The 23,772-nt window shown below is 47.6% G+C and overlaps 10 protein-coding genes and 2 non-coding genes across 13 annotated transcripts; 3 read left to right on the top strand and 9 right to left on the bottom strand.

Moving 5' to 3' along the window:
- Positions 1–242: 242 nt before the first annotated feature.
- Positions 243–1,704, bottom strand: E1B28_008195 (uncharacterized protein; the record flags this gene model as incomplete). The annotated part of the gene is made up of 7 exons (XM_043152978.1): positions 243–368; positions 427–662; positions 716–1,054; positions 1,131–1,239; positions 1,295–1,378; positions 1,446–1,476; positions 1,538–1,704. The coding sequence occupies 7 exons, from the start codon at positions 1,702–1,704 to the stop codon at positions 243–245; spliced, it is 1,092 nt and encodes a 363-aa protein (XP_043008261.1).
- Positions 1,705–2,420: 716 nt separating this feature from the next.
- Positions 2,421–2,869, bottom strand: E1B28_008194 (uncharacterized protein; the record flags this gene model as incomplete). Its single annotated transcript, XM_043152977.1, has 2 exons — positions 2,421–2,730; positions 2,778–2,869. The coding sequence occupies 2 exons, from the start codon at positions 2,867–2,869 to the stop codon at positions 2,421–2,423; spliced, it is 402 nt and encodes a 133-aa protein (XP_043008260.1).
- Positions 2,870–3,395: 526 nt separating this feature from the next.
- Positions 3,396–4,710, bottom strand: E1B28_008193 (putative secondary metabolism biosynthetic enzyme). Its single transcript, XM_043152976.1, has 2 exons — positions 3,957–4,710; positions 3,396–3,896 (listed from the first exon to the last, which is right to left on the bottom strand). The coding sequence occupies exons 1-2, from the start codon at positions 4,560–4,562 to the stop codon at positions 3,558–3,560; spliced, it is 945 nt and encodes a 314-aa protein (XP_043008259.1). The 5' UTR covers positions 4,563–4,710; the 3' UTR covers positions 3,396–3,557.
- Positions 4,711–4,826: 116 nt separating this feature from the next.
- On the bottom strand, positions 4,827–8,360 carry E1B28_008192 (uncharacterized protein). The gene is made up of 20 exons (XM_043152975.1): positions 8,332–8,360; positions 7,888–8,278; positions 7,558–7,833; positions 7,398–7,491; positions 7,233–7,341; positions 7,005–7,172; positions 6,880–6,946; positions 6,770–6,817; positions 6,703–6,710; positions 6,322–6,654; positions 6,155–6,250; positions 6,066–6,096; positions 5,887–6,008; positions 5,776–5,820; positions 5,691–5,720; positions 5,502–5,625; positions 5,272–5,442; positions 5,190–5,209; positions 5,091–5,122; positions 4,827–5,029 (listed from the first exon to the last, which is right to left on the bottom strand). Exons 1-20 carry the CDS (start codon positions 8,332–8,334, stop codon positions 4,936–4,938), a joined length of 2,262 nt encoding a protein of 753 aa, XP_043008258.1. The 5' UTR covers positions 8,335–8,360; the 3' UTR covers positions 4,827–4,935.
- Positions 8,361–8,501: 141 nt separating this feature from the next.
- E1B28_008191 (uncharacterized protein) lies at positions 8,502–9,653 on the bottom strand. 2 transcript variants are annotated; one of them, XM_043152973.1, is made up of 5 exons: positions 9,595–9,653; positions 9,109–9,536; positions 9,002–9,040; positions 8,642–8,939; positions 8,502–8,591 (listed from the first exon to the last, which is right to left on the bottom strand). In XM_043152973.1, the coding sequence occupies exons 2-4, from the start codon at positions 9,119–9,121 to the stop codon at positions 8,722–8,724; spliced, it is 270 nt and encodes an 89-aa protein (XP_043008256.1). In that variant the 5' UTR covers positions 9,122–9,536; positions 9,595–9,653; the 3' UTR covers positions 8,502–8,591; positions 8,642–8,721. The 2 variants fall into 2 exon arrangements, with proteins under 2 accessions (XP_043008256.1, XP_043008257.1); XM_043152974.1 differs by having other exon boundaries at positions 9,002–9,653.
- A 520-nt stretch (positions 9,654–10,173) lies between these two features.
- E1B28_008190 (uncharacterized protein) lies at positions 10,174–10,810 on the bottom strand (the record flags this gene model as incomplete). Its single annotated transcript, XM_043152972.1, has 3 exons — positions 10,174–10,382; positions 10,454–10,574; positions 10,631–10,810. 3 exons carry the CDS (start codon positions 10,808–10,810, stop codon positions 10,174–10,176), a joined length of 510 nt encoding a protein of 169 aa, XP_043008255.1.
- A 1,583-nt stretch (positions 10,811–12,393) lies between these two features.
- Positions 12,394–13,249, top strand: E1B28_008189 (uncharacterized protein). The gene is made up of 2 exons (XM_043152971.1): positions 12,394–12,442; positions 12,497–13,249. The coding sequence occupies exon 2, from the start codon at positions 12,520–12,522 to the stop codon at positions 13,102–13,104; it is 585 nt and encodes a 194-aa protein (XP_043008254.1). The 5' UTR covers positions 12,394–12,442; positions 12,497–12,519; the 3' UTR covers positions 13,105–13,249.
- A 2,602-nt stretch (positions 13,250–15,851) lies between these two features.
- On the bottom strand, positions 15,852–16,667 carry E1B28_008188 (uncharacterized protein; the record flags this gene model as incomplete). The annotated part of the gene is made up of 2 exons (XM_043152970.1): positions 15,852–16,503; positions 16,588–16,667. The coding sequence occupies 2 exons, from the start codon at positions 16,665–16,667 to the stop codon at positions 15,852–15,854; spliced, it is 732 nt and encodes a 243-aa protein (XP_043008253.1).
- Positions 16,668–17,185: 518 nt separating this feature from the next.
- E1B28_008187 (uncharacterized protein) lies at positions 17,186–17,587 on the bottom strand (the record flags this gene model as incomplete). The annotated part of the gene is made up of 3 exons (XM_043152969.1): positions 17,186–17,244; positions 17,324–17,407; positions 17,482–17,587. 3 exons carry the CDS (start codon positions 17,585–17,587, stop codon positions 17,186–17,188), a joined length of 249 nt encoding a protein of 82 aa, XP_043008252.1.
- Positions 17,588–19,207: 1,620 nt separating this feature from the next.
- E1B28_008186 lies at positions 19,208–19,295 on the bottom strand. The gene has a single exon. It is a non-coding gene; the product is annotated as a tRNA-Lys (tRNA).
- Positions 19,296–19,423: 128 nt separating this feature from the next.
- On the top strand, positions 19,424–20,593 carry E1B28_008185 (uncharacterized protein; the record flags this gene model as incomplete). The annotated part of the gene is made up of 1 exon (XM_043152968.1): positions 19,424–20,593. The coding sequence occupies one exon, from the start codon at positions 19,424–19,426 to the stop codon at positions 20,591–20,593; it is 1,170 nt and encodes a 389-aa protein (XP_043008251.1).
- Positions 20,594–22,517: 1,924 nt separating this feature from the next.
- Positions 22,518–22,598, top strand: E1B28_008184. The gene has a single exon. It is a non-coding gene; the product is annotated as a tRNA-Lys (tRNA).
- Positions 22,599–23,772: the final 1,174 nt, after the last annotated feature.

The following is a 23,772-nucleotide window of genomic DNA, read 5'->3' as shown; positions in this document are numbered from 1 at the left end:
AAGCTGAGATGTGGGACGTGTAGGTGGATATGCCATGGACGCAGCCAACTACCACTTTGGCGCTTGAGTGATAGGCAAGTGAAAGTAGCACAAACACAATTAATATTTATATGTGCTTTTTTAATCGGTAGGAGATGTTAGATACTGTACGGAGGTAATACAAAAAAAAAAGTACGACTAAATACTTTCGTTACATATATTTTGATCATCGACACCTTCAAATTACCTTCAAATACAACGGCTTAAACCCATTTACCCAATAACGACATCATCCCCCACCCGAGAACCATAGATCCAAGGGCATACGCCAGTTTCTTATTCGAGGCGTTCATCATGTCCTTGTTAAACAAGAATTCATGTGCGAGGAGCTAAACGTCAGAGTTTTAGCTCCAATGTCAAGGAAGAACGTAGGGGGAAAAAACGCACCTCAACAAGCCCGGTGTAAATCAAGATCCCTGCGCTCAGCGAATCCAGGGTCCCAGAGACGATGCTCGCAGTCGCACTTCCAGGGTTGTACGTATTCTGCACGCCTAATCCGATTGCGATACCGATCGGGGTTGTGAGGCCGTACACAATCGTAGCGACTATAGGAACGTGTCGGTACGATGCAGGCAGTTCGAGATATGCAAGCCTTGAGCCCAATCCTAAACCTTCGAACGTTTCTGCGGATATAAACGGTGACCAGAGGGGGGATGAAGGTAACAGAGAAACATACGATGGAAGACCAAAACGATAAACAGGATCTTGAACTCTTCGTCCACTGCCAATGTCAGACCAACCAACACACTATGCAACACCACGCCAAACTCGAGGATCGCAATTCCGATTATCTGAGCTAGTGGGTTATCGAGAACTCCGTGGGCGTGGAGTTTCGGGGCGGACGTGGATGCCGTTGTCGTCGACGAAGCCTCCACATCCTTGGCTTGAACGTCGTAGGCATGGTGATGGTGATGATGGTGCTTCTTCTCCGCATTGACGAAGGGGTTTGCCGCGTTGGTGTCGTCTTCCGGTCCATATGCAGCGTGGGTGCCGCCTGCTTCGTGACCATGGTTGTCTATAGCAGCATGGACAAGAAATGAATTAGTAAGTGATAAGAAGCCAGTGCGGCCAGCCTATTTCTGAATACCTACCGTATGTTGCACCGAGCTTGGCTAACTTGGCGGTTCCCCATCGGAAAGCAATGACTTCAACGAGGAAGAGGAGGAATATACTGAGCATACACAGAGCCAGGGCGTAGGGCTACAGAGACAGAGGTGACCAGATGGGCGAGAAATGTCGTATCAGGGTGACGCACATAATCTGACCATCTTTCTCCTAAACATTCGGACTCAAACGCTTCTAGCGCTGGTGCTAGCAGATGAATAAACGCAGTGGCAATCTAGAAAATGAAAATAACTGATTGGCTTCGCGCCGCCAGAGTAGAGAAAAAAGGCGCAAGAACGTACAATCACACCAGAACCAAAATATTTTGCGAACCTTTGGATGACTGGCAGCGTCAGAAATACAAAAATATGGAGGAAGAATGGCGCTAACGTACTCAAAGAGTGCTTTCGGAACGCTCATAAATCTCGAACGTCTCGCTAGGACGGGAAACAAAGCACCGAGGGTAGAGCCGACTCCAATGACGAAGATGGAAGCGATCCTCAGAGGCAGATGTTCATCTACAGCATTTGGTGAACCACATTGTAATTCTGAGTCGGACATGGGAGGAGGAGCAGGGAAGGGGAAGGGAGGGAGCACAACTGGGAGGAGGAAGGGGGAAGGGTGGAGGTTATATGATGGGTCGTAATGTGTTTTGTAATACATCAATGGATGTAACAGTGGTGCAACTGCAACCACCTGGAGGGTACTCGCTCATGTGGCTGTGTTAAATGAGAAAAAAATGTAAAATTCTGATTGGTTGAAGCACATAGATGGGTACCTTCCCAGTACTCAGTCCTCAGCACTCAGTGCCTGAGGCGGTAGGATCGTCCGTACCCATCGAACGCTCCCCCAGTAGGATTGGCCCAATCTGCATGTCACTGCTCAAGCCAAGAACAGAAATCAACCAATAGTTCAGGTCGAGAAACAGCAATGTTGTGCTTCGTAATTCCGCTCAGGAGCTTTCTGGACAACAGAATGTGTCCGTTCAACTCCGATGTTCCTCCATTCTTCTAGGTCGGACAAGGTCGGGACACCGACGTCAAATACGAGCAGGGGCAGTCAGACAGGACGCGTCAAAGCAGAGCCCAGAATGCTAGTCATCAACATTCTGTCATTCGGTCAAGTAGCGTTACTTGGTTGGCGTCGACGGCGGACCTGCCGTCTTCTTTATCAGTAAAAGGTCAACAGATATAAGCGCACTGCTGCACATATACAATTTGCGCCCACAGGAAGTTATTGACCTGCGTATATATTCCATGCCCACCATCTACGCTCGTTTACGCCTTCTTCGCCTTCTTCATCCCATTACCCTGTGCCGAAGTCGTCGGAGACAATTTTGTGCAGTCTAAACGCCTTGTCCACAGCCATACCAAGAAGTATGAAAAGGAACGGGTATAGCCCGAGACCAAGATGCCATATTGAAACGTTGTGAGTGCGTCGCCATAAAATGCCTTGGTGACATGGAGTAGGCACGGAAGAGTCGTGGTCGCTGTAGAGGCACCGTACAGACAGAGCAGAGGATAGATTTTGGGCGATTTCTTCAAGAGACCATGGATGCCAAGCACGAACGCTGGGACTTGGAACAACCTAAGGGCCAGTCAGTGAGGTTCATTTTCGTAAGCGACAGCAGTGACCTCACAGTTCCATCCACAAGAACGAGCTGAACCAAAACAACTCTCCCGTTTACCATTCCATCCTGGCTGAACTGTAGGTACCACTTGTGCATCCTGGTAAGTGCACTGGGCGCAAAGTTCGGTGGGTAAATCGCATTGAGGTCAAGAAGAAATATTATGGGGATGGCGAAGAAAATCGTGTGAAAGAGGTCGAGCGAACGCGATGTGAGGGGAAGGCCATGGTCAGACAACCAACAAGCCGAGAACTAAACCGGTCCACCATGCTTGAGCTCGTACAACATGACGAACAAGGTCGGACTCCTCTCCGACATAGGCCAGCTCCGAGTCTGCAGCTTACTGAGTACCCTTTGAAGACATGGCCAAGTTATACTACTTTCAACAAGCGGTTAGGTGGCGCTGAGAAAGTGTTTGTACAAACGTCGGATCCCTTCCGATGGTTGGGGATTGGGTTGGTGAAGTGTGTTGATAGGTAAGTTACGTGGCCGGGTATAAAGAATAAACTTTCTTGTATCATAGCTACTTTTTCTGAAACCCATTTTCAATGGCCTGATGGTCTAGTAGTATGATTCCTTGTTAGGGCTTCATAAAGTCATCTCGAGGAGGTCCCGGGTTCAATTCCCGGTCAGGCCCATAATAGAAACTATGTTGATCAGTTTTTGCGTCTGTTCCTGAATACAACACCTAACGGTAACATGTACTTTTGGACTACAGTAAAGTATGTAATTATTTGCATTCCATATAATACCCAATCATAGTCTGTAGAGTCAACAACCTATACCCCTAGTTCAGCGTCCTCTTCATCTCCTCGATGGTATGCTCCCATAACGCTTTCCGTTCCTCTGGTGTACCGTAATGTCTCTTCGTTCCCATATCCTCCCCATGTTGATTCAACCTCCATGCACGAGGTTCTTTAGCAGTTGTAAGCAACCCGTGTAACATGTTCTCTCCCGCTTCCTGCGGGGTAAAGAAGAACGGGCGGAGGAAAGGGCGGAGGACAGGCCAAATAGCCCTGGAAGTGAAGCGAAGGAACGACGATTCAGCATTGGATAGATATCCCGTGTCTACCCAGCCGGGGTAGGCGTGGACGAAGGGGATTCCAGGATTTCTCGCTGCGTACTCCTGCAAAAACATGAGCTCAACAATGAAAGGTATTAGAATATGTTGTACAATCGCACGTACCTCCGTCATCAAATCATTATACGTCGGTGCTACCAATGCAACGCGAGCCAACGAAAAGGACTTTTTCAATCCCAGGTCCTCCACATCCACACTACCACCATACCCAGGTGCAAGTACGGAATAAACTTTCGCGTCTTCTCCTTCATCCTTCGCCTTCTTCAACGCAGGCAAAAGCCCGTCGATAAACTTCCATCTTGCATAATAATGAACCGCCAGCTTCCTATCAATTCCTTCAGCCGACTCATCCCTGTCCTTCATAGTCATATACCCAGGAGACATGACCAAATAATCAATCTTCGGAAGCCTCTCAACCAAGTCATCCGTAGCCTTCTTCACGTTTTTCATAAGCGTCACATCGCACTGGACAAATTCGTGTTTCGCGTGAGGGGAGGAAGGTTTTGGGAATTTGGAGAGGATGTTTTCTGCTGCTGCTTGGTTTCGACCGATGATGACGATGTGAGCGTTGCCTTCTGTGTGGGTAGCGAAAGCTTCTGCCATGGCTTGGCCGATTCCAGAGGTTCCGCCAACGAAGACGGCGACTGGGAAGTAAGAGAGCGAACGTAGGTAACTCGCGTTGGATACTCGTTTGGGTGCGATGGAAGACATTTCTGTTTGTTGGGGATGGGTAATTGGATGTGGTTGATTGAGAGAGTTTCGAGCTTTATATCTCACATTCCGAGAGCGATGAGAACGTATACAGTCAATGTCAACGAAGCCGCCACGGGGAAGTTGACGCAGTCTGTGGGTACGCGTCACTGCGGCCGGTCCGGTTAACTTCCGCTCGTCAATACTGTTTACACCTTACACTGACAGTTTCGGAGTAGCTCCCGTCCAATGAGAATCCCGTGTTTCAACGCACCGCACACGCTTGTCGAGTCTACCTGTATTTCATTGCACCAAGAAAGTAGAAGAAAACATAGTTTTATACTAATACATGCTATTCGCGTTCTTCCTTTGCAAACGATACTTGATAACTCCTTCATGGCGAAGCCCTTTCAACAGCGAAATCTTCCAAGAATTTCTCTTGAGCCCTGACAACGACATGGATGTGCTCCATCTTGAGGTGAGAGTTCCTATCATCAACAAAGCGATCAGCTACCCGTCGCCAACAAATTGAAGGAAGGAAGAACATACGCAGAGAGAGCGAGGGCTTGAGCGGTGCGGACCTGTGGATGAGGAAGATAAGGAGACGATGAATAACCTCGACTATTCGGAATCAAAAGGTAGACTTACCAGGTTCTTGATCGTTCGTCCTAATACCAGGAGAGACAAAATCAGCAGGGAGATTATTCACAGCGATTCAGGCAAGACCTACCATTGAATTTCTTCTCCGCCAGTTCCTCAATAGACTGGCGCGGGATAATCTTCTCATTCAAATCGTCATCCGTGACGAAAGGGGACGAGACGATCTTGTACCCAGCCAATTCGAGGAACCTCGACCAAATCAGGTACCGACCGGGCTTGTTCAGTTCAGGGTACTTGACGGCTAGAAGAGAGGAGGTTGTCAAAGGATGTGATGGAATGTGTATATTGGTAGGCACACACCGATAGAGAACCGAGACAAAAAGGCTTCATCAAAGACTTTGATTCTGTTTGTCGTGAGGAACACAACACCACGGTGATATTCCAACACCCGCAAGGCAACGGACACGAGAGCGTTTCGTTCAATCTGGTATGGAAAGAGATTAATCTATAAGCGTTCATGGATAGGTGGCGATTAGAACGCATGCGCACCTCATGCAGACTTCGTTGTTCCAAGAACACCTGATGGAAACCGTCAACGAACTCAGATTCAACAGTAGGGATATTTGTGACATACGTCAGCTTCGTCAATTAGCAAGACTGCATCCCAGGCTGTGGCGAGCTGTGAAAAGGAGACGGTGTTATTCAGCAAGGTATGGTCCTCACGGAAGGCGATTCAGAAGCTTACCTTCAGAACATGTCGCAAGGTATCTTCCATACCGGAGGGATCTCTTGGGAGATCAGAAGATCCGACGGTGAGTAGAGGACGACGAAGAAGTTCAGCTACGGCTTCTGCAGTGAGGGTCTTCCCTGTGAACAGAATGTATGAGGGAGTAAACGATGCCGAGTCACAAAAACCATTCTCACCGGTTCCTGGGGGGCCATAGAGAACTGAAGTCTAGAAGGAAGACAGGAATGAGAACCACATAACCACTCTTCAATAGAGACCATAATACCAATCCTCCTCCCTTCTTTGCAATAACATCACTGACTAGAGCTCCAGAAGCCGTCATGGATTTCGTGGAGACTTCGACCAATCCTTTAATCAGAGTCTAAAAGTGCCCGGTGGCATCAGCTCAAACATCCCAACAGTAACAAAAGCAAGAAGCGTAAGCTTCCTCACCTTGACGTCCGCATCCAAAACCAGATGGTCCCAAGCCTTCCCATCGTACTGAACAGGTTTCACCAAATCCAAATCAAACAACTGCCACTCCTTCCTTGACAAGTTATACCCATAAAGGTCGACAGGGAGGAAGCATAACAATTCGTCAGCAATGTCCTTCTCATTCGTCTGAGGCCATGCAACGCTTCGAGTCGACCACTCAGGATTCAGCGTCGGCGGGTCTGGGTTTGCATAGGAATCGTAAGAATCACGCCGTCGAATCTTGGCTCTCTTTTTGTTCGATTCGTAGACTTGGGCATCGACGAAGCCGAGTCTGTCGATAACGATTCGGTCCTGCGAATTAAATAAGACAATGCCCAGGAGTGAATCCATACTACTTACGCCTTTGTCTGCGAGATTTCAGTATGAGCGACCGATAAAAGAGTAAAAACGGAAATGAGATGCTTACAAACTCGATAGCGAATTCCAGCCTCTGCTTTATATCGCCTCCCTCGAGCTGTTGAGGATGAATTGACTCAGAAATTGAAGAGCATATCGCAGAAGGAAATTCCTTCCTACCTGTGAGTTCTTCCCGCTTCTCAGGCGTCAGAATTTTAACTGGGAGCTCTGAGAGTTCCTTTTTACCCTATCTTGCACGAGGGGCATTTAGTTCTAGTTTCTTCAAGAACGAAAAGGAAACTGACGGTGAAGGAGTAGCATGAAGTCTTGAGATGCTGAGTGGTGAAAGAAACCCCTTCCCATGTGTAACCAAAGCCCTCGATGGAGATGTGACTCAAGCGTTTGCAGGAGTTAGGAGCGACATGGGAAGCATCATCGTAAACGTGAACGTGAGTGACATTCATCGCGAGGAGCTGTTACAAAGGTATTGATTGATGAGATAATTTTGAACAGTGAAAAGCCCGAGTACGAACATTTCCATTGGCAGAAGTGAACGAAACATGTTGTCCCGGTTCGAAGTAGTACGGAAGTAGGTCAAACTCCATGTAACCGTAGCGAAGCGCGGATGCGAGCCTTTCTGCACTACAGGTTGAGGAGGATCAGGACTCGATGGAAACTAAGGAGAGAGAATGACATACATTGGCTTGAATTTCTTCTCCAGATACGCGACGAAGACCTTCAATTGTTTCTCGAGGTCCCCAAGGAACTTATCCAAGTCTGCTTCAGGTGTTCCTATCAAAAAACAAAGAGAAAATAATAAGTACGAAGCGCGAGACAGGTAGAAACCGTAGAACGTACGGTTATCGACGGCCATGTTTCCGAGACATTTTACCAAATCGAGCTTATCCTGAGTGGATTTCCGCGAGGTCTTCTTCCGAACATCCTGGATCTCCTCCAGTTTCGCTTTGATCTTCTTCAATGATCTAAAACCTTGGCCCATCTCTAATGCGTTCGATACACCTTCATTTACCCAGGTTCCGGCGCCATTTCCCCAGGCGCCGTAAGATCCGCATGTCGTATTGACAAAAGAAAGTAACGGCTCAGCGAAATGAGTTAGGATATCGTAAGGCTCGCCTGGACGGAAGAACCCAGTTAGAACCTGAACAGAAACCAATCAAAATCGCTCACTCCAGTGGTCTTGGTACCTCGCCGTGACACAAAAATAAATATGATCGTCATGTTTGATTACAGGCCTGGACGGAGCGTCCTTGGGGTCGAAAATCATCCATTGAGAGTTCTGTTTGTCCCAAATCTCCGCACATTGAGCGTAGTGATCACGACTCTGGTGGGAATGGTCGTGAAAAGGTGACTTCGCTGTCGCCCTGCGAGATCTTCCAGGGTATCGCGATCGTTTTGGAACGGTTTGTGGAAAGGGCGCACCCTTGGGCTCGGGAGCAGCCCAACCGTTATCACCCCAACCGTTATCCGAACCCCAAGCATAATCATACTTGTCCTTATCCTTGTCTTTGTCTTTGCTCGAGTCTCCTCGAACGGCATTACTGATCCGCCGAAAGATGTTCTATGGATGGTTTGAGTAGTATTATCGAGTAGGTCCTGGAAGCGAGTGCTTACCATCGTTCAGTGGTGAGGTGGAAGTTGGGGAGTAAAGAGTATTTGAAGCGCGGAAAGGTGTTGAGTTTATATGACCTGCAAAAGACGCTTCGATCGATTCATCAATCACCGTCAGTACCCCACAACAGCATTGGTGTCAAATGACACCACTAAATGAATTAATGAAGGCGCTCAAGAGGAACACGAGGTACGAAAATACCGCCAAGTTTCCATTTACAACCCATATAAGTACATATATATAGATAAAGAGCGTTGGTTACCTGAAAGATTATTGTCAGGAAGCGCCGTATATAAAAAAGAAAAGGCGTACTTCTAGGAGTCAAGATAATCATAGAGTGAATGCATAATTAAGAGTCTATGTCTCTATGTCGGATCATGTCACGGTAATCGTCAAGGATGGTTCCTCGGTCTGAAAAACCGTAAGGGCCGCATCCTCCTCTGAACCATTCCATCGCAAGGGGTAGACGACACTGGTGGTGTGATAGCCGCTTGTGAATCGGAACCAGCAGCGGCTGCCCGATCTTCCAGATGTGGTGTGGATTTGGCGCTAACGAACGCAAGGATTGATAAAAAGATGGCAGATATGAAGGTGTGTACACGCATGATACCTGACGGACGTGAATATATCGTTCAGACCAAAACAAACAAAAAGAAACGCTTGAAAGCCTACCAATCGATGCAAATTCGTGAATGAGGCGTTGATTCAAGTCTGGAATAACAGCGCAAGATTAACCCACTGATGATGGGTAAAAGAAAGCGAAAGGGACAAGAACACACCACAACATGCCATTTATAAAGTCCACGTCAACTACTCTTTTCCCATTCCGTAACATATGAGCCTCACGGCGGGCACGTCTCTCCACGCACCAACAACGCTGTAATCCAGTCATCGCATCCCGTTTGGATTATAGCCTCCGCGTGATTCTCAGTCCGCCTAAATGACGTCTTAACAGTGGCCCAGCGGGGACGTGGTTTCTCCGCATGCGAAAACCACAAAAAAAGGGCTGAGAGAATCAATATTTGTGTGCCTCGAGCGGGTATGCCGATGTTTTTGGCTAATAACTATGCATAGAGATCCTTTCAAGGAGGATTGAACGGGAAAGGAAGGAAATAAGGCGAGGTAGATAGTCGGAGATGGAAGTAGGTGAACAAGGCGCGTCAACCTTATTCCCGGCGTGTGTACGCGTGACTTCAAAGCTCTCAGCCTAATTATAGCGACCAGCGATATACGATATATAGACCAGGATTCCAAAGGAGTCTCACCTGAAAGGTTCGGCTATAACGGGACCAAGGAAATACAGAAAGGATAACCAAGCTAGTGTAAATGTGTAATAACTATGGTGGTGGGCATACGGCCCTTATCTATGACTTCGCTTAATCTGAATCTATCCCATGATCTAACCGAAAATGCACGCCAGAAATGAGACGGGCTTGCGAGCTTTATTACACTTTGTACCTTCCCTCGATAGTCTTCGGCATGGTGTAGATAAACTAATATAAACATTATCCTCAAAGTTACAGAGAGATCTTTACAAGAAAATATCAATTCACCAGGGCCAGAAAGGTGGTTGAGGCTTAATGACCACAGTTTTTCGAGATTGAGGAATCCGGCCCTGTAACTATCTTGTGATGGTCATGAAGAAAGATGCCTGAAAGTTTGACAAGGGAGTGAGAGTACAGTGGAGAGGAATAATCCGTTGACGGTGGAAGAAAGACACAGATTTTGGGCGCGGGTTTTGCCCGGTTATCATTAATTTACCGGATTAAGCGAAGTCATAGATAAGGGCCGTATGCCCACCACCAATAACTAAACCTTCACAACATTGCGGGCATCGATCCCTACTATCCCCGTAGCGCATTATCACTATCCAAAAACCACATAAGCCCACAAAATAGAACGTGGTTGAAACCCGTCATAAGCACAGCTGCGTTGTTGATTTCACCCGTACCCCCTGGTCCAATTCCCCAACTCGCCAGATCGAAAGGCAATCGAATGAATGCCGAGGCGGCCGTGAGCAAACAAAGGATTCCCCATGTCAGCGTTGAAGTAACTACAGTTGAAAGGAATTGAAGACAGGGTCAGTAACCACCCTAAAAAAACACGAGTAACTGTGCCGCTCACAAACAGGCGGCCATGCAGCTGGCCCTGACCTCGCTGCAACAACATTTCCATACCCAATCGCGATAACCATACATGCAATGGCATGGTTAAATCCTGGTGCTGTTGAGGCATCCGATAGGTGCTGGAGAAGGATAAAGTTAGCCAATAAAAAACCATGAGGCGAGGGGCATGACGTACCAATCCCGAAACCTGGTGCCACCATTTCATGGGCGCGGATTCATACAAAAGCGCTGGCTTGACAGCTATCACCAGACCGATGAGAATGTCCGCGTACCCCTTGAATTTTATTAGGGTGCGGAGGCCAGGCGATTTGGTTGTTGGGATATCCCTGGTTTTAGTTGACTTGACTGCGCTCATTTTCGATGTAGTGTATTCGCTTCTTTTTGGGTTTGCTTATGCTCTCGTATGGTTGGAATTCAAGGATCCCCAGTGGTCTATAGTGATGGTGGTGGTAGGGTAAGGAGGGAAGGTGCCAACGAGCGCCCATGTCAACAGATATAGGGATAGATAGGGGGGCCCTGGAAAAGACTCGGACAGTACTCTGCAGGTCAAGATGAACAGGTTGGGTCAAGAAAAAGGGGAAGCCACGTACATGGACACCGAATCGTAGCCCTACGCATCCATTCGTTCCCAAAAGAAACTGTCGTCGCTACCTGAGTCGAGGACTTCAATGAAGGCTTTTCAAGTTTCCACCCCGGCGCGAGAATGGAATTCCAGAATGGTACATGACATGAACAACGCAGCAAGCCTGTTGAAAAGTCAGCTGCTAATTGTATGCAGATACGAAATGACTAACTCCGTTCTTTACCAGATCTGTTCGCTCCCTGCGGGTACTTGGCTAAGTGTATTTCTCATTTCCAGACTAACCGCGTCTTGTCAACTGGTAGTTAAGATCGAACAGATAGTCAGCGATTTGAGAGAGTGAGAGAGTACCGGCTAGCACGCACACCTTTCCGGTTCAGGTATGTCGTTCCTAAATGGTCGTCCCTTGCAAATTGTACAGATACGTCGACCACCCTCGACTTATCGAGAATATAACCCAGCGCCTCATCTTAGATCGTATAGCCTGACGATCATGAAACTGGGAATATTATTCCTTGACATGGCAGTCAATTATCTGAAACCAAAATTAAAAATTCGCCGGGATAACGTACCAAGCTTCCCAACTTCAGCTGAACCTCTCCTTCTGCAGAAACCGCCTTCAACTGGAAACTTTCAGGGAGTATTCTTGTTGTTCATTGTTCGCAGTTTGCAGAACGCCAATTCACGAATTTGCCTGGTCGTACAGTAATGGGTGGCTTTCGATGTTATCTGCTTAGGAATATGAAAAGTGACTGAGTCACGGTGACTCACAGGCCCAGGCCTCAGCAGGTCTCCCACGTCGCATTGAACTGAGAGACGGGAGACGACAATCATCTTCTACCGTTCATAACATTACTACTGCACATCGGAATACAATTTACTGTCATACCCGCTCAATCTTGCTGGTGCACTCAGATGGACACCTTTCCGATGACTGCGTCGGGCCAATGCATTGAATAGATCGAAGACAACCGAATGACAACCGGTATTCAATTCTTCATACTGGAATTGGCAATTTAAAACCGACGAAACTCATTATATCGTAAGAGACAACACGATGCGAGCGTTTAGGTAAGGCTCGAGTGGATTCGTCTCCCGGTACATGCTTCACCGTCTTTCACTTACAACAAGCATGCTGGCTGTGAATAACTGGCATGATTGAGACAGCCAGTCAGTATTGTTCATAACTAGAATTGGCAAGTTGAAACTGACCGGAGCAGTTTCACCGCGGAGGCAGTTCCATCTCAACCAATACGACGTTCTGCAGGTATAAGGCTCGAATGGTCTCCACCATCTTACAACAGGTATGCTGACTGTGTTGAATGGCTGGTATGATAAAAACAGTATAAGAAGGGTACGTTCGTCGAGTTCATATCCTCAGAACAACCAACCAGTTCTACTTGAAAGGTTAGGACAACGGTTAGCTCTCCAAGTCATCGTGAAAACTTACACCCCTTGAAGTTTTCTAGAAAATCATAATCATCATGCCGTTCGGTTCCAGCCACAGTGTCTACATGGCCAACGCGACCAACCAAGACATCCATGTCATGGTGTCTCTCAATCCCGACTGGGCTATTGCAGATTTTATCACCGACATTGGTCTCTTCTTCATCGCCGTTGGCGAAATCAAACAACTTGTGACCGCCGTGGAGCTTCCGAAGACGATCGCGACCCTCCGTGACCTATATCAATTTCTTAAAATCACTTACATGGCTCTAGGTGGGACGGCCGCCGCTGGCTCCCGCCCTGCAGAAGCCGTTTTGGCCCTCCATAACGCGATCAAAAAGAACTCTATCCCTATTCCTGCTGGTCAGTACAAGCTGGTTAACGAGAAGAATGCTTTGGAGTTGTATCTCAATGCATCCGGGATCGGAAGCTTGTTGAACGCGAGCACGGTGTCGATGGTGGTCATGAGTGGCGATGGGAAGCAGTTTGCGATGTATAATACCAACTCGGATTACTCCTGGATCGCCACTAACGATAAGAAGTGCGTCCGATCCAAGTATGGGTCAATCTGGCAGCAGGACCCTCAAGCTGGAGTGGTGGATTGGCCTGTAGGCGGCAACTAGATAGAGAACTGAACCCGCAGCTCAGTAGCTTGCTTTTAAATAGTTGATAGTGAAATGGATCGAACCAATAGTATTGAAGTCTACATGGAATTTGTAGCTCAATAAGTTATAATATTCGACTCGATATCAGTCATGACATACGGTGATTATTGCTATTTCGAAAATAGTTGGCGCGGCTCCCACGGACGATCCCCAGCCGCACATCTGGTACAAAATCTTCGAGACATGATAACTCGCTCAGATTTCATCCGTTTGCCTTAATTCTTACATATTCTTGACGGCGTAACTCAGGGCTAGTGCAGCATACAATAAATTCCACGTAACGTATAATTCCGACATCTCTGAAAAATCCAAACATATTTACAGGAAAAACATGAGAACGAGCGAAGTCCTAAGTGAATGATCTCAAGAAATGAACTATCAGATAGTCCAAGTGCTCCTTGAGTGTATGCATTTGTGTGGGGTTGCGATTCAGCTTTGAGAGGCACTGCCATCTTCTCCTTGCCACCAACCACCATCATGACCCGCGGCAAACACCTCTCTGATGATTTATGACAAACGCTTGCTTTCATGGGCTCGAATTTTTCAACCCAGAGCATCAGCGAAGCTACGGGATGCAGAAAAAGAACAACGAATTCTTTCTCAACATCAGAAGGGATTATTGTACAAGGCAAACATGCATGAGCTGCGAGGGTGTGAGAGAGAGTAAAGAATTGTTCAGCTATCAAGGTGTGTAGTAAGCTTCGTTTTTTGGTGGCCTGACACTGATTAGTGTATTCTCAGTTTGTGAAAGGCCTCATTTGTCAGAAACAAGACATATACCTGGATAAAATGCAGCAGCAACGCTTCACTCGACTCAATATCACCATATCGCTATCAACCATCTGGCTTACACTGAAGAGAGCTTCATTTTATGCAGTCACCAATCCACCATTTTGCTCATTCTTATGTTTTCCTGTAAATATGTTTGGATTTTTCAGAGATGTCGGAATTATACGTTACGTGGAATTTATTGTATGCTGCACTAGCCCTGAGTTACGCCGTCAAGAATATGTAAGAATTAAGGCAAACGGATGAAATCTGAGCGAGTTATCATGTCTCGAAGATTTTGTACCAGATGTGCGGCTGGGGATCGTCCGTGGGAGCCGCGCCAACTATTTTCGAAATAGCAATAAGCCCTTCCCACCACTGCGCTTCGCAGTGGGTGAGGTCTAGATCCACTCCCGAGTCCCTGTGTTTGATCCGCTAGTCTAAAGCAGATAACCACAGCGGTCTTCAGGCAACACGGGATCTAATTGTTCTACCCTAAGCGGGCGGATGTTAACCAGTGAGTAAGTCCAGAGGCTCAGGAGGGGCATTGTCCGTGTTTCAGCGGGGCACCAGCAACGCAAATAAAACAACTGGAAATCACGGCAGGTCAAAAATAAGGTAGTACTGTTACTTGAGCGTGAGCGAAGACAGGGATTTTGGGTTGACTGGATTGATAGTTTCACAGAGGGTTTCGTATCGAGGTTGAGCAATGTTTTGGCAATGTATTTGCCGTGTTTGACCAGACGAGATCTAGAGTGAGGGATGATTGAGCAAAAGTAGCATGGAGAGCTTCAGGGAAAACAACGAGTACAACTTCGACAGGTCGTATATACATCTTTCTCTCTACCCCACCAAAAGTGGCTGATAGCAACCTCTTTTTTCCGCCAAAAACATGTTTTCTTCTTCCTCGCTAGTCGTTCCAATTCAGTTCAAAGCATTGGTGGGAAGGAAGCTTATGACTTGGTTAATGAATCTTTGAAGGCTTACTTTTTCTCGTAATCTTCGGGTGGTAGGGGGCCTTTGCGGCTTCTGTTGGGATCTAGTGTTGAACACGGATATCTGAGTTCTGAATTCTTCATGATGGTATAATGAAGTGGTCCATCTGGTACTCGCGAGTCGCAAAGCGTCGCAGTTGATCGGGAGTCGAAGCAGTAAAAATGTTTAAGAAATAGTATTGACGTCGACGACGAATGTGAGAGGAGGAAGTTACGGACCGAGCACCGCCGGATCTGCATCTATTTGCCATGGTCCGTGCGCTTCAACCGGCACGGTCGGGACTTGGGAATCATACGGGCCTTCTTTCACTAACTTCCACTACGCAGTCGTACCTCTCAAAGTCGGAGTCCTGATACAAGTTTTCTATTAGGAAGTGATCGGTGCCAGGCTACTAGCCACAATCCACATGGCCATTGGCCAACGCAACCCACCATGATCATTACCATGATCTCCATGTCATGGTCTAGAGAAATCCAGACTGGGCAATCGCTGACTCACTTCATCGCCGACATTGCCCTCTTCTTCGTCGCCAATTCCGTGTCACGGCCGCCGCAAAGCTTCCAAACAGTGACCTCTACGAGTTCCTTAAAATCCCAAATTTTATTGAGCCAGCGCGGAGGCCACACTCGTGCTCGTCCACGTATTCAAAAAGTACTCTATCCGTATTCCTGCTGGTGACTACAAAATTATCAACGAAAAGGGCGTTTTGCAGTTGTATCTTAATGCCTCTGGGGTCCCAAGCATGTTCCATCACGGTGTGAGTGCGGTGTCGGTGAACGTCATGAGTGGGGATGGGAAGCAGGTTGCCATGTATAACACGAACTCGGATCACTCCTGGATTGCCAGGTAGTCCAGTCCAAGCATGAGACTTCTATCCGCCTACAGCCTACTATTTTAACTCCTATCTACACTTGCTGATTTCCCTTCGATAATACCGACGGCTATACCTTCTTATACTTCAACACCTCCTCAACAACCCTTCCTATCCTCCCACCTACCCATGAACTCATTTCCTTCCACTCTTCACTCTCATCCCCACAAGCGAACTTGACCACCGACCCAAACGCCGCAAAACACAGATCCGCATATACAGGTCTGTCCCCCATAATAAACAACTGATTATTCGTATAGTAACTCTCCAACGGCTCAAACTCCTTCCTCACATTCTCCCATATCTCCTTCTCCTGCTCGGCTGTGAGCTCCGAGTCCATGACATGAGCATACGGGTTAAACTTTTGCTTCTTCCTCGCCTCTCGCATCTCATCGCTGGTCGCCTTTGTGTAAAGAATCGGGACAAGACCCATCAGTTTATTGCTGATTGTTTCAATGAACACGGATTGGAGGACTCGGGTTTCCTTTGAAATGACAACCGGAGTGTCTGGGTAAGTGGCGTCTAGGTATTCTGTGATGACTTGGGAGTCGGAGATGGCTTTTCCGGTGGTTGAGTCGTGGATAAATGGGACGGTGTATTTCGGGGAGCCGTCGGGGTAGGTGGTGGTGGGTGAGGCGCCGAGGGATTTGGCAGTAGGTTCGATGAATTCGAGATTTAAAGGGACGAGGGTGAAGGGGAGTTTCTTGTAGTTGAGGGTAAAACTGGGTTCGGACGGGAGTTGAAGGGGTGAATTAGACCGTCTGACCTCGAGTAGATGGAAGAAAGCAGCTCTGCCAGTGGCTTACATCACTTTCCGAACATTGGGGGATGTACCCATATTCCCTGGGAGTTTCGGCACAGGTCCCATATCGTACAAAGTGATCATGTTGGTTCGGTGTTCTTTGTCTTGACTCAGCCTACTACACACCCTTTATACCTTCTTTTTCACCACGAGTCACGACGACCGGTGATTTTAGTGGTGTTATACGGTTCCGGTTCAAGTCGGTTCTGTGTTTCGACTTCGGTTCCGAACCTTGGAGAACCGAAAACGACTCATGAGTTATAACGTCGTAATAGTCCAGGCACATATACGAATTTATCATCAAATCGGGGTCTGGGGCGTTGAATATGTACATCAACTCCAAGTACCACTGGTCGCTGAGCTAATGGAAATGCTCAAGCTACGTCGTTGACAAGATCGCAATGTACCTGGTCCGATGTCTTTCTCGGACATATTGAAGCTCAAGGTGTAGTGCTTACTAGTAGAGTGACGAATAAGGCGCGCGCACGACGAAAATCTTGAGAAACCCGGTGCTTCAAAACTCCAAATAAACCTAATTAATCTCGCCAACGTAAATTAAGTGTTCCAACACCTCCAACGCCAAGACGGGACCTTCGGACCCTTCAGTTGCCACCAGTATTGACTGTAATGCATTCCAATACTCCCTCGTAATCGAGGCAGTCTACAGGAGTAAAGGTCAGTTCTCAACTTTTAAAAGACCAAGGAGAACGAGTCAGAGTCGGGGACGCGCCGTCACTTACATCCATTGAACTCCCTCACAACGTCTCCGTCAAGCCACAAATAGTGGCACTTGTCATTGACTTTATGGTGCTTGCAAGCCGTAACTTGAGAACATGGAAAGGTAGGTCGTTAGAATAGGCTCTCAAGCAGAAGGCAAGACGAAACGACTGGGACTCACTGTAATCCCCGATCTTCTCGGGAGTGTCATCTCGACGCACAACGACGGAGGCGCTAGCACTGGCAACAGTGAGGATGGCAACGAAAAGAGATTTGCTGAAGAACATGATGTTTCTGCGAATGAGGTAGAACAAACCTCTCAGCTAGGTGGTTTATATACCCCCTCCCCGACTAATAAGGGATCCAAGCTCCCGCACAGGCCGGCATTTTGCTTTCCCGTCGTTCTACCGTATGTCCTACAGTAGAGCGCCTCCACTGCCACTCCCGCTTGAATAGGTACATGAATGAAGGAATGAATAAAGGAGGGCTGAAGCTAGCAGCCAAACCCGTTTCCGCCGTCACACTTCAACGGCTAGTGCAAGGTACTGACGGAGGGAAGAACATTTATCAGCATCGGCGTCATATAGCTACAGCAGAAGACGAGAAAACCCACTCACGCCGTCCGAGCCATTGACACCGCAACCGTGCATGGCTTACGGTACTAGCTCCCGCTAAATCCCGTTGTGTATCCAGCGCGCAAAAAACAACAATGTAAATCGTCCTCTACCACCGCCAATGGGCTCAGGCTTTTACTTTTTCCGAATAGGTCCCCGGAATTCGGTGGAATTCGGTATCTCGAAGCATCCATGGGTGTAATGGCTTTTGGGAGATGTGAGGCGTTCCGGAAGGATCGCGTTTGACAATTCCGGAATGGTTTGTACTTGTTCGTTCTTAAGCTTTATCGTAGGTCGTAAGAGAAAAAAAGGATACGTACTGTAATCCAGTGCCTCTTGACGCGAACCCGCAGCATTCTGCCTTCCCATCTTCTTTCGCACTTCAACCAAACTGATCGAGGACGTTTAGATAAAACGCTCCTCGATTCAGTATCATTCAAGGCGTATTGCCAGACCAAGCTTGTAGCATAAATTCTATGGCTCAACGCCAACCTTCCAAAGTCTTCATTGTGATTCGGGTTATGACTCAATGCTTTTTTGGCACTTGGAATGAACACCTAAGACCGTTCTGCACCATTAGCTGGCTGACCGGGGGCGTTTGCCTTTCCGTGCAGGTCGGGTAGTAGAAGCCTGGGAGCCAGCTTGGCGATATCTTTGAGCCTATTAGGAGAAGACGGTGTTGGAAGCCTTTCAATTTCAAGTTTCTGTACTCCCAAAGTTCATGCGTCCTGAGGCCTAACTGTTCATTAATAAGCGCTATCCCTCAGGGATTCAAACTCGATGAAAGTTGAGACGCACCCATCATAATGGTACAATCAGGCTGCTTCAAGTGGCAATTTCTCCTTCGTTCCTCCACAACCCACATTAAAACTCCCAATTTCCAAACGCTCATATCGCCTCAGTATTATGAATTCGGAAGTTGCTGATTGATGAAGATCTGCCGCTATCGCGAATTTTGAAATGTGACGGCGATTCGACGCCAGCCTTCTCGTGATATGATGAAAGTAAAGGGGCCGCATTTCACACCTTGAAAGCTGGAAACCTTCAGAGATCACGGATATTTCGGGGCCTCAGCGAACTGATGAGCCAGGATGATGATGGTGGGTGTCTGAAGAGCGTTTTTTGAAATCATGGTGCCGGTAATCGACCTTCCACAACCTGTTGATTGGGCACACCGACCAGTGGCAGGAGTCAGTCGATTCGGTAAAATAGGTTTCATGCGACTGTTTGGGCTCAAAATTTAAAGGCGAACTAGCATTGGCAAAATAAAAAATCAACCTGACTGGAATGCATAGCCCACCGCGAGGGTCGAACTCGCAGCCTTCAGATTATTGCCCATGACATAAAAGTCTGACGCTCTATCCGATTGAGCTAGGCGGGCGTATGATGAAGGTGCATGAGAATAATCTTGGCGTGACTCGGCGGTGATGATGACTAATACCCTACATAGCTCCGTGGCGGCGCGGGGACTGCCTCACCACAACCTCGACTAACACCACCACCAACACGATGGAAGACGGCGACGAAGGAATCGTTCTCTCAGATCTACTAAGAACTGGGGAAGCATCAAGGCTTCGAAGAAGAGGAGCTATCAGGGATCATCGACATCCACCACCCCCAGCACCACCTCCGCATCCACTGACGCAGGCTGAGACGACCTACCGATTATTCTGTCGAGGAGGAGAGGCTTTGGATAGGAGCGGCTGGTCGAACGAGTGTTTCTCGCCAGATCTGTTTGGGTGCCCAACGAAGGAGAGGTTGGAAAAGAAGGTGCAGCAAGAGATGCCAGGACTCTCTTGCGGGGCGTTGGTTCATACATCCGCGTCTTCAACATACATCGCCTACACAGAACCCTCACCGACCGTCGTACCGCTCGACGCTATCTACTTTGATGCCGACCATGATGGGGGAAAGCTCGGTGAGAACAGTTGCGGATGTGTGAGGGTGGGCCTCGGTTGTTCGATTTGTGGCGCTCCTCTTGGAACTCGATATACTCCCTGTAAACCGTCCTCAAGCACGGCTGTATACTCCTTCTTTCCCGATGCCGTGTATACGTGTCCTGAACCACAAAAATGGCCACAACCACGACCAGAATCAGAATCAGAATTTCAACCTCAATCGCTAAGGCCTCCAAGAAGACGATCAACACGGATTGGGGAGGATCAGGTCAATGCGGCCCTCTCGGCACTCGAGTCGCTGGCATCCTCCAGTACCGCCTCTTCTTCCTCATTACCCATGTCGTCATCGCCTTCTCCAGTTGAACACGACGGGTTGGAATACCCCAACACCGATGATCCAGAACTCGCATGGGCGCTCGCTACGCCATGGTTCGGTTTTAGCGTCAGTTCTTCTCAGGAAGGCTGTGATGCCCCCGATGTTGATGACCAACATGAAGATGATGAAATAGATGACATTGACGAATACCTCGAAAGGAGAATTAGAGGGATACTCTTCGAGTGTCGTGGAGATGAAGAAGAGGATGAAGAAGAGGATGAAGAATATGATGAAGAGCACGATAGCTCTTACGATCCCTTATGGTTTTCAGGAGAAGAACGAGGACAAGAATGGGAACAAGAGCAGGAACGACCTCCATCGCTATCTTCTCTGCAACATCGCTCCCGTTCACCACCACCCGCTCCATCGATGACGAGGTCGTATGCTCATAGTCGGTTCCGCTGAGCGTTTTTTTGGTGCCTTTTACTATCATCTGGCGTACCCAACCCACACATGCTGCATTCTTATCGCTTCTTTGATCCTTTTCGTAAGTATTATCTTGGGGTTCAGGAGGGTCGCGTTGGGATTTTGTAGATGCCATTGCTTCGTTGATGATGCGTATCTTTGCTGATCTGTATATAAAATATCCGCTACTACTGCTATATATTACTTGCTGCTACATATATATTTACTTCCTTGAAACAACAAACAGGAAAGGGGAACATGTTCATATTGTCGTTGATCAGCCTGGTGTTTGTTCGGGTTGCTAGTCGTCGTAAATGAATACTACACACTTGCACCCATCGTTCCAAGTCAACCTGACTGTAATGGCAGAACTTCCCATGCAGGATATCCTAGGTAACGCGCAAATTCGGTGGTGGTTGGATCAAAGTCTCTTGCAGCCTGCCATTTGTGGACGGATTTGTACCACTGGCAGTAACATGTGTCACTTGACAGGTATACGTACTGTATTCCACTCTGAGCTCGGTAGGTAGACCGAGGTATTCGCAGCGGGATATCGAATCCGATACACGTTTGACCATTAAGACCAGCTATGCGTGGCTTTCTTTGGTAGCCGAAAAAGCGGGGGAGGAACTTGAAGTGAATAGGTGAACCTTTCGAGGGGCGTCGCTGAGTCCTCAATTGATCCGCTCAACGTTATATCTGGTACGATAAGCTCTAAAGCAGACTAAATATCTTTTGTTGGAGATCCTTCAGAACAAGACTTACCGTAAGATGAGAGATTTTCGTTCAACGATATTCCGAACGGTGAGTCTTGGTCTGTAATAGTGAATCTATCCATTTCGGATCAGTGACCGACGTTCATGATTCAACATGTTCCTCCTGGCATAACTACTCGGTCATCAAGGCACCCAACACCCATTCCAGTCACCACTTCCGACTGCTAGTATGATGGAATTCGTCTTCTTTGAACGGATGTGGGGTCGATTGGTAGTCCGAGATTTCGTTAATCCTGTCCCAGACGCAAAGCGCAGCAATTCAATGACATTTAGCCCACGTCGAGTTCCTTGGCCAACAGTAACCGAGAAAAGTAGCGGAAGCAAACATCTTCATGGAAAAGAAATTCGACGCTTTATCGAGCCCATACAATCCACGAATCAAAGCTCCTTGCTCGGGATCCAACCACATCTCAGACGTTCCACAGGCCATATCTCACTGTGTAAGGCGTTGAATCAGATCAAGGGACACAGAAACTACACTTGAAGCTTGAGGCCTTACAGACAACGTATAAGCATAAACTCTCCAACCACAAATGGACAAGAGGCACAAGCTCTGCGCCAATCTGCTCAGCGGGAAAAGACCCACGAAAAAAAAAAAAGACATAAATCTCACCTCCGTAAAATATCAGCATACTTGGATATTCTTGACCAGTTGATCCCGAACAGTGTTGCATTTTTTTGTCGTATCCTTGGTATCCGCTCAGTCAATACTCTTCAGACAGCACAACAGAGTCCAGACATACGTGGGTCTCCGAGAACTGTTCCAACCCGAGAGATTGGTCAATCTAGGGTCAAGTTAATTACTGCAGTGATAAACACTGAATGGATAAATTTGAATTTCTTGTCCCGAGAGAGAGATGTGACCACTAAAACAGTGGCGGCGGTTCAAAAGATCGATTGATCAGTGATTGATAACCTCTGTAGCCTGGCTGTGGAGTCAAACAGGGTTGGAAGTCCGAGTCCCCAGAATCTGCGATGAACGAGTTACGACCGTCGACCGTGTAAGCAAAATACGGGAGGTAGAACGTGAATCATGATGCATGATGGCTTAGTGCGTGAGGCGTGGGACTGATATCAAACAACCAAGTTGATGCCCGCCGTTTCAAGAACAAGACCATCGTAATCTGTCGAGGAAGCTATTCAATATTGCCCGCCTAGCTCAATCGGATAGAGCGTCAGACTCTTAAGCGGGCATCTGAAGGCTGCGAGTTCGACCCTCGCGGTGGGCTATAGGTGAACTCTATAGTAGATGAGATTTTTGTTTCTTTTATCCCCGCCGCTGAATATATATATACTTACATGGAGTCTACACAGTAGATTACGTCCTTGGTAGCATTTTGCTCTCCTCTTCTAGGGCGCTAGTCAGGCAATTGCTTCTGAATATTGATTGACCCGTTCCCAACTCCGTGCTGCCCGTTGTTGATCCAATCCCGAGCCTTGAGTAATGTGTAATCGGAAGGCTGGGAGGTTATTCCCTTAGTAGAAAATACTACGAACCATGGCTCTCGCCAGAAACGCATTGAACTCAAACAGCCCTGCAGAACACAAAATTTAAAATCCACGCAGCTATGGAGACGGTCCACAACGTTTTTCTTTGTGCGTTCCAGATTCTCGGTTTCGGAGGCGACGGACCGAACAGTCCAAGCACCGCGGAGTGGGAAGAATACAAAGTTCTCCTCAGTTGAGTCACTTACAAGTTACAACAGTTCCTGGGCGGGCTGCATGCTGTTGTTATTGTATTTTATCCATCCATCTATCGTCTTTGACAGAAGGATCTTTAATCAAGCCCTCGGAGTGTAACAACTTCCAGTCTCAAATTGGCCAGCCTTGTTTTCACTTTCTCAAGCTTTTACCCAGAGGGACGCCGACTTGAAAATTACTCAGGCTTAGTATTTTGTGATGTGAGTCAGTGACTCACCAAAGAACAGCCTTTCGGTCCGGGTCCATGCTAACCTTTACCTTCGTTTTTTCTCAGTGGCACAGTTAACGTCTTTACAACTGCACATCTCCGTACACGGGAATCGAGCCGTTATCAACAACCCGCCTTTCTTATAAGTATAAGCTTCCTAAACTTTATCTTCTACTAAGGGGCGCCTGATCTACAAGTACTCAAAATAGTTAGCATCATTCAATATGTTCGCAGTTCGCCGACGGACGTGAATCGGGCGTCGGGCGTTGGCCGCCTGATGAGGTATGTACTACTTAGGCGTGTGAGCTTGCGCCACCAAATCCGTGGAAACTCAAAGTGGCCAGGAAGGGGCAAAAAAGAAGGCATTTGACTAAAATATTTAAAAGAAGAAACTTCAGAATCGATGCCAAGTCGAAAGTCCCCCCCCCAAACGCACAAGAACCCTCTCCGGCTTCAAATACCGTGGTGCGTGTTCTGGAAAGGATTGGAATCTT

This window comes from Marasmius oreades, chromosome 5, assembly GCF_018924745.1.
Source record: "Marasmius oreades isolate 03SP1 chromosome 5, whole genome shotgun sequence".
In the NCBI taxonomy this organism is placed as follows: Eukaryota; Fungi; Basidiomycota; class Agaricomycetes; order Agaricales; family Marasmiaceae; genus Marasmius; species Marasmius oreades.
This window is presented reverse-complemented; position numbering and strand designations above follow the sequence as displayed.

Bases quoted from the DNA above. Each gene is read 5' to 3' on its own strand.
- E1B28_008191 (XM_043152973.1), bottom strand. The intron at 8,940-9,001 runs GTAGGCTTTCAA...CACGTCCGTCAG, and splicing joins TCACGAATTTGCATCGATTG to GTATCATGCGTGTACACACC.
- E1B28_008192 (XM_043152975.1), bottom strand. The intron at 7,342-7,397 runs GTATGTCATTCT...CTCAACCTGTAG, and splicing joins GAGAAGAAATTCAAGCCAAT to TGCAGAAAGGCTCGCATCCG. The intron at 5,626-5,690 runs GTGCGCATGCGT...TTTCCATACCAG, and splicing joins AACAACGAAGTCTGCATGAG to ATTGAACGAAACGCTCTCGT.
- E1B28_008193 (XM_043152976.1), bottom strand. From the start codon at position 4,562: ATGTCTTCCATCGCACCCAAACGAGTATCCAACGCGAGTTACCTACGT. The intron at 3,897-3,956 runs GTACGTGCGATT...ATGTTTTTGCAG, and splicing joins ATAATGATTTGATGACGGAG to GAGTACGCAGCGAGAAATCC.
- E1B28_008189 (XM_043152971.1), top strand. From the start codon at position 12,520: ATGCCGTTCGGTTCCAGCCACAGTGTCTACATGGCCAACGCGACCAAC.